At 44.7% G+C, this 12751-nt stretch overlaps 1 protein-coding gene across 1 annotated transcript in view; it reads right to left on the bottom strand.

Annotated features, from left to right (window-relative positions):
• Nucleotides 1-12751, bottom strand: part of KIF9 (kinesin family member 9) — a 65424-nt gene that overhangs the window by 50485 nt on the left and 2188 nt on the right. The window contains exons 2-9 of the mRNA XM_019508019.1: nt 9805-9902; nt 7095-7195; nt 5443-5608; nt 5201-5307; nt 3939-4163; nt 2064-2147; nt 1855-1947; nt 116-263 (exon numbers count right to left, since the gene is read on the bottom strand). Coding sequence (XP_019363564.1) covers nt 116-263; nt 1855-1947; nt 2064-2147; nt 3939-4163; nt 5201-5307; nt 5443-5608; nt 7095-7190 — 919 coding nt within the window. The 5' untranslated portion in view covers nt 7191-7195; nt 9805-9902. The remainder of the gene's footprint in view (nt 1-115; nt 264-1854; nt 1948-2063; nt 2148-3938; nt 4164-5200; nt 5308-5442; nt 5609-7094; nt 7196-9804; nt 9903-12751) is intronic.

Here is a 12751-nt window from a genome sequence, read left to right as displayed (position 1 = left end):
TTAGCCTAACGTTGACTGCATGCTTTTCATCACTGGCCTCTTCTGCCTGTAATAACTGTAACCAAGACATCTTCCAGTTACTCTAGTCAGGGTTGTTCCAATGCCAGGTCCTTACCTAATGAATCCTTAAGCACATGAGTGAGCTTGCTTTGCCGGAAGGGGATATGGTCCCTCTTCTGATCAGCTAGTGCAATGATGGCTTGTTCAAGGAATGACAGAGACTTGTTGATGTAGGTGGCTTCTTTCAGAACCTGCCCCTCGGACTGCAACAAAGACCAAAAAAGCAAACCATGTCCACAGCACACATTTCTGGGTGAAGTGCAGAATGCAGGATACATGTCACTGCATTGGGGCATGATGGCAGAGGGTTAAAGCAGCTCACTATAGTTCTAGGAGTGTGAATTTGAGTCCCAGTCTGGACTCAAGCCAACGGCTGAATCCAGCTGACTTAGCCATTCAGGGTATTCACATGGGGAAGTCAAAAAGGGACAGAAATAATGTCAGCCATATGTAAGTCTCTGGCTACAGAAACTGGCCTGTCTTAACCAGTCTAGCCCTACAGACTTCCAGACTTCAGAGGACCTTCCACTTTATTGAGCTTATCATACAATCATAATAGAAAACAAGGGTTGGAAGGGACCTCAGGAGGTCACATCTAGTCCAACTCCCTGCTTCAAGCAGAACCAGCCGCAACTACGCCATCCTATGCCAGGGCTCTGTCTGACCAGGAAGGGTATTGAGATGAAAACTCCAATACAGATTAAGTAACTATGAGATTACAGCTTCTAAAGGGCTGAAAAGCAAATTGGAAAGCAAGTAGTAAGTCTGCTAGAAACACTGACTTTTCTTGCCCTGAAAAGGGAAACCCTCTGTCTGTCACAAGGCCCCTGGGGATTTCTTTGCTGACCCAATATAGAAGATCACATGAGAGCTCTGAAAAGGTTTCAGTTGTTGTTCCCTAATGTTCCAAGAAGGTTATTGCCTCAATTCCACGTGATATCATCAGGCACTAAAAAAATTCCACTGGCAGCATGAAGCTGTTGTGCAAAACAGGTTCTTTGGCCAAGTAAAGCTGAATGCTTCCAGCTCCTGCCTGTACTGAGCTATGACCTTGTCGGACGAGGGTGTGGAGAGAACCATGTTCAAGTTCGCCGATGACACCAAGCTGTGGGGTAAAGTGAATACACCGGCAGGCAGGGACCGCATCCAGGCAGACCTGGACAGGTTGGAGAAGTGGGCGGATCTGAACAGGATGCGGTTCAACAAGGACAAGTGCAGAGTGCTGCACCTGGGGAGAGAGGGAACTCGATGATCTGTCTAGGTCCCTTCCAACTCATTGATTCTATGATTCTAAGGAAGCATGCATCAGAAATCAGATGGGAAGAGTATGGAGACCTACACATCTTCAGATTTCATAGAAAACATTACAGCTACTGAAAACATTCAAGCTCTTGCTTTAAGGGGATTGTGAAGATCTGTTACTGTTCTTCCTATTCACTGACTAAGGGGTTGATTCTTGTGTCAATCAGGTTTTGATAACTCTGCAATTAGTCACTCGTGTAAATTATTCAAAGGGATACTAATAGCTACATCAGGGAGAGCAGCCATGTAGAAGCAGCAGTATCACGGCTCTTTTCTTCTGGGACTGGTTTCCCCAGAAACAAGCTACAATAAAATTTACTTTGCACAAATGAAAATCTAGAGCTCATTCACTCCTGAGGACTTCTGTAGCAGTAAATGGGGAAGGAAATGTGATTTGGCTGTTTCCATTAACCCTAGTGAGAAAATCTTAAAACTCCACTTTCATAACTAGACCCCTTGCCTAGAAAGAGTGACTGTTTTATGTCTGCTTACCCCAGTCTTTCCCAGCCGTTCTGAACCCGCAAGATCAACCAGGGTAATTTTTGAAGTGATGTATTTGGCATCTGACAATATTCTGGAATGAGACTGGGGGTTGGGGGGGAATAATTTATATTTAATACGTCACACAACTGAAGTACATTATATAACATAAAGTTGTAAATACCCTTAGAGATCTGAGTAAAAAATCCTGGAACACTTACTTCAAGATAGATTGTAAAGATGCAATGGGACCTGGAGGAGTTTTTATTCAGAGTGTGCTCAGCTATTACTCTGCTGGTTTCACCCTGAAAATTAAGTCAGAAAGGGCAGTGGTTTTACACATAAGTCTCAGTAGAATAAATCAAAAGAAAATTATAAATTCACACAGTTAAATAAACATTGTTTGGATCTTTAACAGGCAGAGAGAACAACATCATTACTTGCTTATCCAGAGATTTCTATCTGAGGAACAAGTGTTATCTGCCTAATGCTCTGGGGCATTACTAGCATGATTCTCTGGAGTGTTTTACCACCAATGCCTTTTAAAAGAAACGTCAGAGTTCCCCGATCTCTCCAAGCAGTCTGGCTCTCAAAGGAGCAGGCAGGTAAGTCCGATTCTGAGACAATGTCTCAGTCCAAGTTTTAGTTCCTTGATAAGCAAGAAGCAAAGAGTTCCCCAAATTCTAAGTATAATATACAACTACAATTTTTTTATATGGTAGGAAGGGACCACAAGCAAATGCTTCAATTAGGGGTAATGTGATTGTTTCTCCACAACAGACTGGTGAAAAAGCAGGCATGAAGGCACCTGCCACTGGTATCTAAAGAGGGCTGGCCTGTCTGTGCCTCAAAGGGGACGAATCTTTGAGAGCTAGAGATGCAGCCAGCTTCACACTAGGGAAAGGAGACCCAAAAATAGGAACTTAGTCAAGCTGTTGTCTTTGGAAAACCTCCTATGCCACTTTACAGATATGGAGAGAAATGCAGAGAAGAAAGGGCAGAGTTGCCAAATGTCAGCCTCCTGTCCTATGCCCACAATTTGCAGACATGATTAACTGCAGGTGCCATTTACATCACATAGAATAGATGATGATGTGCAAACTTATAGCTACAGACTGCATCCACATTTTCCCTGGCTGCCAAGTCCTGTGTTTAATCACAACACCACCTTCTTCCTTTCTAAAAACAGAGAATGGCCGTTGTGTTGGTAACCCAACTGGTTTCTAAGGCTGCTCTTTTTCAGACATCTGATGCAGTCTTGGCAGTTAGAAAACCAAACAAAAATTTTCCAGGGCTTCAATCAGTTACTGGTGTGACATGCTTCCTAGAGCTGGAGCTAACAAATTATACATATTCCTGTTGTCTGAACTAAGGAATGTGTGTGTGACAGTGGTACAGATGTATATATGCTCCTGGGATTCACCCACCCACATGATATAAGACAGTCCCCTTGGTATAACTTATCAAGCAGTCTGCATGCCTTAAGTGACCCAATACAGCTTCAGAGAGTGCCACTGGTATCTTTATTTGCTACGGGAGAGTTCTGATTTGGCTCAGGACAGTGAGTAAGCATGCCTTCAGAAAGGAATGCCAACACAGCCTGGGCAAGGATTTTAGCAGGAAACCAGACAGACTCTGTGGACACTACTCTTTGACTTCCTGATTATGATCACTGGGATACTGAAAACAAACCACTTTGTGCACTCCCAGTCCTGGGCTCTTATCAGGTAGAGTAGCCCGTTACACCTCTGACCGCTGTGGGGAAGCTGTTTAAGTTGCAGGACCTGCAGTGGTTGACTTCCATTTCCATTCCACTTCCATTCCCATATTGGCATACCCCTTATTCACAGAGGTCAGCCTTACAGGTGTCTCCCCGAGTGCAATACCAGGGGAATCTTCTGGTAGAACTGGAGCTTTTGTCACTCCAGTCCTCCTACCCAGCATAAAAGGGATGGAAAGAGTTTACAATTTCACCCTGAGAATCAGATGTCCCAGCTGCTGCTTGAATCCCTCAGCACCATCCTGCCCCTTGATCAAATTAATGAAAATAAAAATCTTAGGATAAGAAATAATAAGAAGGTATTGTGTCTTCTTGCCTGAAACAGGAGACTTAAAGCATCTTCCTCACAGCTAACATGATGCACAGACAAGCCCTTCACGTGAACACCTTGTGGGCCATCCACTATGTTCATCTGAACATTCCCTGCTGTGTTTCCTGATGTAGAGGACAAAAGATCGAAGAGGACCTCATTGTAGATTTCCAGGTAGGATATTCGGACAGTGATGGACTGATCAACATGTTTTTCAATTGCCCTGAACACCTACGTGGAAAATCAGATGCTTGTCAATGGCAGTATGAGTACACAAACAAGGCTTCCATCTATCTGTGGCTTTGCAGAATGCGAAAAACTCTCAGCATGTGTGGAGCTACCTCTGAGCTGGATTGCAGGAGGTCTTTTAATAGGATTTTCCATGTGATTCTTGCAATGAAAATATCATGCCTTTAAAGGCAAGGGTGGGCAGCTAAAATAAAAGTGAAACTGATGTTCTCTGTCCTCTTTAAACAATTCATAAAAGGACACTCCATTTGCTGACTGGATTGCTTTTTTCTAATGGCACAAAAACCATTAACACTAGCTTCAAGAAATATAACTCAAATGAAATTATTCAGAAGGGAATTAAAGACAAGAAAAATGAGTTAATAAGCTCAAGCACTTTCCAGCAAGGGCTAGTCCTTCTTTATGACTGGAAAGTACCTTGCACACTGGGGGAACTAATGAAAGCAAGTAATATTAATCTCTGTACATGGCAATAAGACACTTCCCAGCTATCATTTGGTCGTGGCAGGCTATGCCAACCCCACATGCTGTTTATCTGTTGTGCATGGGTCAGCAGGCTACTGCAGAGATATGCAAAAAACTTGGCTCAATGCAGAGCTCAACTGGCCAGCTTTGAGAAGCTGGTAAATTTGTATATCCCAGCCCTCTTATGTTTATGATGCAATGGGATGATGCATCAGTCCATTGCAATACATTATTGCCCTGTTTCACTGAGATGTCACCACTGTCAAGGCACAAGGTCACAGTGTTCCCATGCAAACTCACCGTGGAACATCAAGCTGTGACACTGATGCGGTATGGATCCTGAGAGTTCTTTAGGGATCATTTAGCAGCCCCTAAAACTACTTTTGCAGTGTGCATGGTGGGTCTGTTAAAATCAGGAAGTAAGGATTGGTGGTGATCCTGATTCTGTAATTGGGGAGTTAACAAACGTTTCAGAACAAGGAAGGCAAGGGATGTTATGCTAGTTGTATTAGTTATCCTTTCTTTTACTCTTTCCTCATTTAAATCTTTAGTACCTGTTGTATAGCTCGGAGTATGATCCCTCGATGCTGGTAGTTTTTACCTAGTCCTGTCATGGTATAAGTTTTACCAGCTCCTGTTTGTCCATAGCATATAATTGTGCCTGAAAAAGTTTCAAATGAGGAATAAACTCAGCAGAACTTGTTCATTTCTCAAATGTAACATCACAGACATCCCTTCCTCAGACAGAGAACACCACTAATGCTTAAAATACTTAATTATTAGCACGAAAAATTACCATTATAGCCACCCAGTGCTTCAGACACCAACTGTGTTGCTACTGCTTCATAAACTGAGTCCTGTGATGCATTGTGAAGAACACCATCCAATTTAAAGGACCAATCAGTCTGTTTGTTATTGACAACTTCTTTCTTAATGTCTCTCTTGATGGAGATATCTATGCTCTATGAAGAAAAAGATGAAAAGGATGACCTCTATATTATACCAGGCTTTAAAACAACCTTTGAAGGAAAAAATAATTAAATACAATACACAGAGATAAATGGAAAACAGGACAAAATGTAATGTGGGTTCAGCAAAGAGAGGTTGTGGCAGATGATCCCGATATTCTCGTTTGACGAAATAGCTGATAGTTTAGACTAGAGTAGTATGGTGAACTAATCTCTCAGGACTCAGTATTACATGGGGAATTACCAGCTTAGCTGGAGAAGATGAGGGTCAATACAAGAATTGTAAGATGGGTAAGAAACTGAATGAAGGGGAGATGAGAACTGGCTATGCTGAAACAAGAACTATCAGGCTAGAAGGGAGGTAACTAGCAGCATTCCTCAGGGCCTGGTCTTGGGATGGATCTTGTACAATATTTTGATTTACAAATTTGGTCCCTAAAAGCTGAAGTGGGCTAATGAAATATGCAGGTGACAAAAAGGTGGGAAGCAATGCCAAGACAGAGGAGGATCAGAATGTCATAGGAATGATTGAATGGCTTTGCAGATTGGTGTTAGATAAATGGGAAGAAATGTACTAGCACAGAGAGCAAGGCCATGTATTTCTGCACTAATAACAAAAATCTCTGCTAAAAATAAGAGGATCACAGTTTGGAAATGACAGAGAAGGAAAAAGATGTAAATATATTAGTCAGTCATAGAAGGATGCTAATTTGCAAGCATGATGTGGTCAGGAGAAAGGTAAATGCAATCCTTGGAGGTCTCCAGTGAAGTCATTCCACCAGAGGGAATGAAGTATTGTATGTGGCATGAGTTAGATCTCACCCGGAATACCATACACAATTCCGGTTACCCATATTCTTGACAGGGGAATTCAAACTGGAACAGGTGCAGAGAAGGACTATTAAAATGACCAGGGAAATGGAGAATCTATCTTGTGAGATGAGACTAAAAGAATGTGGCTTGTTAGCCTAACTAAATGAAGGCTGAGAGGGGACACGATTGCTCTTATGGCAGGGCTCAACAGCAAGAAGGGAGAAAAGCTTCTTTAAGCAAAAGGACAACATTGGCAGAAGTACAAACGAGTAAATGAGTACGTATTTGGAGTATAGATTTAGGCTGGAAATCAGAAGAAGGTTTCTAATCTATCAGAGGAGTGACATTCTGGAACAGGCTTCTCATAGAAGTAGTAGGAACAAACAAGCAACTTAATTAGCATTAAAATAAATCAATGAAGAGGCTTATATGCCTTGTTTGCCTGCAGCAGCAAGGAACTAGACCTGAGAATCCAGGAGATTCCTTTTGGTTTCATGTTCTATATTCCTGAGAACATCAATGTACCATAATAACAGAAACTGGAGCAAACTCATCCTGGGCATAAATCCATTGACAGTAACACTCCACAGTTGTTCCTCATCTCTACTGGCATAACGTCAATCAAAATCCAGGCCCTTGATGCTCATGGTATTTATTGTTCCTTTACCTTGTTGTCTGGCCCAAATCTGATTACATCTTGAGGAAAATCAGCTGTTGGCTTGACTCGCACAAAAGCACGGACTTTCCTTCTTACTGCACTCATTCTGTCTAAAAGAGAGGGAGGGAGAGGAAAATAAGGTTGACAAGAAACTACTGTATTCCCTAAAAGGCAATTTAGTAATGTTCATTAAGGGAAGACAGCCTGCAGCAAAGCCAATTTTAAAAATAGACTGTTTACAAAGGTTAGGCTGTGGTTTCTAACTACAGTTTGATAAGAGGAACCATAGACAAATGCCTGGCCTCAGCAGAGAAATTTCTGAACTATTTTTATTGTCAGAAAAGCAAGCATGTGAAAACAGAATATTCTTACTCATCACCATTTCTTCTTGGGATTTTGAGTATTAGTTACTTACTGAAATAGGTGAGCTTCTGTTCCTGAAAGCCACAGGAGAATGAGATAGATGCTATTTTGTTTAATATATCATCGACATGATTCTCAGCTAATGACTCTGTTCTACCCTCTGATATTTATCTGCCATAATACGACTGACAACAGTGAAGTTACTTCAGCATTATACTGTCATAGAGACTTAAGATGACTTACTCGTACCCAGACTTGAACTACCAGGCTTTTGGGTTCACCAACTCACTACCCAGGCCCTTCAGCCACAGAAGAGCAACATTTGACCCTAGATTTGAACTGGACAATAGGATTACTGATGAACTGAGAGGCAAGAGCCCAACATGATTTTCAGATATATAGTGTTAACAGGTAGAAAAAAAACATCTTTTCACTTCTGCAAATATGGTAGATGTTGAGAGAGGATAAATATAAAGATTTCAGCATGTAATTCTTAAAACACAAAGACACATTAACAGTATAGGAGCAGCACTGTCACCAAAAGCTTTTTATAAATATGGTCTACATCAGGCACAGGGCATGCAGAAGGAAGTAGCTGTATCATTTATTATTAACTATATTACTGTACTGCCCAGGCATCCCAGTAAGAATTGCCTTCCCCTTGGGATAAGCACTGTACAGTCATGGAGATAAATGTAAACCTTTCTCCACAGTGCTTGCAATCAGAGAAATGACTGTCTGTGGCCCAACCCCTGACATCCCTCTCACTAGAGTGGGGGTGGGCAAAGTATGGCCCGTGGGCTGGATCTGGCCCACCAAGAGATTCCATCTGGGCTGTGACAGGTCTCTCGGCTCTGCCCATCCCAGGCGTGAGGGGCAGCCAGGGTTATGATGCATGCAGCTGATCCCACCGCCCCCAGGCACACAGCAGAGCTAGGGCGGTGGTTGGACTCCACTTCATGGAAGCCCCAGTGGCAGCAGTTCCTTCTAGCTGAAGCCACTGGTGGACCCAGCCCTGCTACCCAGGCACCTTGGCCTGTCCGCCCCACACCTACCACTGGGGGTGCTGAACAGAGTGGGTGGGCAGGGTCTCCATATTTATCTGGGACCCTCATGAGCAAGGCGAACTCAGCCACGTGGATGGGATGGGGCTGCGGGTGGCCAGGGAGTGGCATCCAAGAGTGGGATATGTGAGCAGGGCCAGGATCACAGGGCAGTGGCAGCCTGAGGCCAGGGCCCAGGGCAGAGCCACGATCTTCTGCCCGCACATCCCTGAGATGTGCTTCAGTTCAGTGGGCAGGGGTGTGCCTGGACTGGATCACAGTTCTGTCCCAGGCACCAACCCTGCATTGTCACTGCCTCGCAATCCTGGCACCAGTCCCGGCCCTGTCCACCCATCCCACTTTCAGATGGCACTCCCCACCCACCCACAGCCCCAGAGTGTGCCCTGCCTATGAAGGATGCAGGCTGATCTCCAAGGAGCCCCTGGGATCACTGGGTGGTGACAACGTGGGGCCGAGTCCTCAGGCAGAGCCACATAGGAAATTTTGGTGAGCTGCTGCAGGGCTGGGGGACAGAGAGTGCTGGCCTGGCCCATGGCAGCTCACCAAAACCCCCAAGTGGCCCTCTGGCCCAAATGTCGGCTCACCTCTGCACTAGAGGCTCTGCACAGGGGCACAGACTGTGCAAAACCCCAACAGCACCAGGATGAATTACTTCTGTTATGTTTGGACATTCCAGTATCAACTTTTCAGGACAGTCATTTGCTTACTGCTCACCTTTGGTCAAATGACCTGAGGCAGGGTTACAACAGGGGAAGATATCACCTGTGCCCCAAGCAGAGCAAGGCTTTCCATTCCTTTCACTGCTTTAGCTCCTTCACTATCCCTGTTATTTGCCTTTAAATGAATACTAAGTGCACAAATACCGAGTATATGGATATTCTACTGTCTCATGATGACTTACCATAAAAATGAAAAAGTACCTTTCACTTGAGTCTTAAAGTACTTATGTCTGAATGGCTCAACAAACACCCCTGAGGGCACAGAGGTATATCCATTTCATATGAGGATATTTCTTTTTAAATATGCTTCTTAGACTGGAAGATTCTCACCATTCCACCAGACTAATGATACTCACCAGCTAACACAGACAGTGGCTTGCGAGGCCACCTGCAGAAGATGAAACACGTGACCAATCATGACTACTGTTTGTATATTAGTATTTAAACACAGATTGAATGCTAGTGAAAGACTGACAGCCCCCATGTGTGAAGCGCTTTCTTTATCCAAAGCAAAAGGACAGTTCAGGCAGCAGAGCTGTAACTTTTCCCAGTATCTCATCAATGGGCTTCTACCTGAACCTGAAGGTTATAAACACACGTGCTCTGTTTCTTCAGCTGCAGCAAGAATCCAGGCAGAAGCAGGGTGATGGGGAAGTTTCTAAGTGCAAGCTCTAAAAAGAAAAAGAGAGAAAAGTTTTGGAGCAAATGCTATTTTCATTATTGTAGTAAAGTTCATTGTTCATTGTTAGAAGAGAGTCCTTTTGTGGTTCTTCACCATTGTCACATGAGAGAAAGGTCACAGCTGTAAGAAAGGGGCATTCAGCCTCTATGGCCCACTCAGCCCTTGGCCTTTCTGCTGTCACTGCCGACTGGGATGCCAATTTGCATTGCTGTTTTTATGACATGGGCACCACAGAACTGAGATCCATCAAGGTCATTCCATACAAGACATCCAATAGTCTCCCAGGGTTAGGAACAGTGATTCCTTCAGAGAGGTTGTGCGGCCTAGAAATGAAAGACCCCATAGCCCATAGCCTCCAAACCTCCAAGCAACCATGGATTTTTCAAATGGTATCTGTGGGGGAATCACAGACATTTACACATGAGGATTTTTCCAACTATTTGAGCTGGTCTAATAAAAGATATTAGATTTACCCAAAGAACCTCATCTGCCTATGTCCTTAGACCAACATGGCTACAATCTAAACCCCACACAGACGTTTGCCTATTTTTATTGAAGCGTTAAGCATGAAATTACATGTATACTAGGCACGTACGCTGAAATGCCCCTAGCTACTCCAACAGCTAAGGCAACAGAAAGAAATGCCTAGACGAGATTATTAGCAAGGTCTCCCTTTACCCTTCACCAACAGCATCTCACCAGCACCCTACAAGAAGCAAGCACTAAACAACCAGCTTCACAATACACAGCCAACAATGAAAGGGGACAAGAAAGCCGTAGTTCTCACCGGAGTGAATGCCACGCTTCTCTGGTGGGGCTATAGAAATCACATGTAATAATCATAATGCTACCAGTGTAATACTGGCAAATGTTTGCACTTGCAGCAAATCTTTGCTCTCAAAGCTATTTACAAACTACAGGCCTAATCCTGAAATCCTTACTCAGCCCTTGCCGGGGCCTGGAGATCAACATGCGTTTTCCTGTAAGTTCTGAGTAAAAACTAAGGATTTTGGTACTTGGAGCTATACAGCCACAGCACTAAAACACAGCTGACTCTTGAGCAGAGGGGAACTCAACATGTCACACAGCAGAGCAGGGAGAAAGGGGGTTCTTGGTTGAGGATCTCGGCTCAACAGCTCAATTTGAACAGGGCACAGGTTGGCACAAAGCTGACTAAACACAGGGCAAAGTGGAGGAGGGTTTTTACAGCATCTAAGGTGCCCCAACGGTTGCACCGGCCTTGGGACTGACCTGCCCCAACCTGACACGCTGGGACAGTTAAGGGCCAGGTGCAGCAGGCAGCAGAGTGGCTTGAGACCTTCCCACAGCAAATGGCTCAATTTATCCACCTCGGGATAGCGAGCTGGGTCAACTCTGCTGGAAGCCAAACATGAGACAATCAGGCTGAGAAGAATGGGATTGGACACCCGGACAGGATCATAACAAAGTCGGGCTGGGAGGGACCTTATGAGGCTTCCTAGCCCAGCCCCTGCTCAATGAAGGATTGTCTCTGACTAAACCAGCCCAGCCAAGGGGCTATGCAACCTCCTTCTGAACATTTCCAAGGATGGAGATCCCACAGTTTTTCTAGGTAGCCTATTCCAGTGCCTGATCCCTCATAATCAGAAAGTTTTTTCGATCTCCAACCTATAGTTCCTCTGCTACAGCTTGAGGCCATTGCTCCTACAGTCACAGACGAAAGGCCATCTCCATCTTCTGTATAATCACCCTTCAGGTACTTGAAGACTGCGATCAAATCCTTTCTCAGTCTTCTCTTCTCCAGACTAAATAACCCGAGCTCTTACATCCTTTCCTCCTATGTCCGGGCCCCTGATCATTGTTGTCACCCTGCACTGGACTCTTTCCAACCTGTCCACATCCTCCTTGAAGTGTGGGGCCCAAAACTAGACACAGCGTGCCATCCAGGTGAGTGAGCGGGGGAATCACTTCCCTTGACTGGCAGGTGACACTCCTGTTAATATAACCCAGGATGCTGTTGGTTTTTTCAGCAATAAGAAAGTACTGCTGGCTCATACTCAGCTTATGGTCCACTGTAACTCCCACGTCCTTCTCTGCAGCACTGCAGCTGAGCCAGTCATTCCCATCTATATTTGCACACACTTTGTTGAACCTCATTTCACTGATTGTGGACCATCGGGTCATTCTGGATCCTGCCCTTCAGAGTATCTGCAACCGCACCCAATGGCTATCTGCAAACTTGTCAAAGATGTCCTATTGGCTTTCAAACTCAAGATATCTCCTCTCAGACTAAAATCTGCCGAATTAGGATATCAAAACCAAGGCTTTGATCCCGTGGTTTCAAGGAATTCGGGCATTTCCACAGCACTCTTCCAACCCAACCACTCCAACGTTCAGAGCAAGTGCACGTTTCCCGAAGGGACGGTGCTGCCATCTTCACCGTGAGCAGCATAAGACGGGGACAGCGTTGGACGTGGAAAAAGAAACAAGTGGCAGCACAGCCATGTGGGTGAAAGTGATGGAGACAATAAAACGGGATACCTGGGATGTGGGGATGAAGGGGAGTGAGATTGAGAAGTACGGATGGAGAGAGCAGCAATGAGCAGCGATAAAAGTGATGGGGGACCTGGGACGCAAGACTGAGGAGAAAAGGCTGGAAGACCCAGGGTTATTTAGCCTGGCGGGGTGGGATTTATAGTTCATAGTTTCATAGTTTCTAGGGTCGGAAGGGACCTGAGTAGACCATCTAGTCCGACCCCCTGCCATGGCAGGAAAGAGTACTGGGGTCACACGACCCCAGCAAGGTGTTCATCTAACCTCCTCTTGAAGACCCCCAGGGTAGGAGCCAGCACCACTTCT

The sequence above is a fragment of the Gavialis gangeticus genome, unplaced genomic scaffold (assembly GCF_001723915.1).
Source record: "Gavialis gangeticus isolate Ggan-Ray unplaced genomic scaffold, GavGan_comp1, whole genome shotgun sequence".
NCBI classification, from domain to species: domain Eukaryota; kingdom Metazoa; phylum Chordata; order Crocodylia; family Gavialidae; genus Gavialis; species Gavialis gangeticus.
The sequence above is the reverse complement of the archived record's forward strand: the minus strand, read 5'-3'. Positions and strand labels throughout refer to the sequence as shown.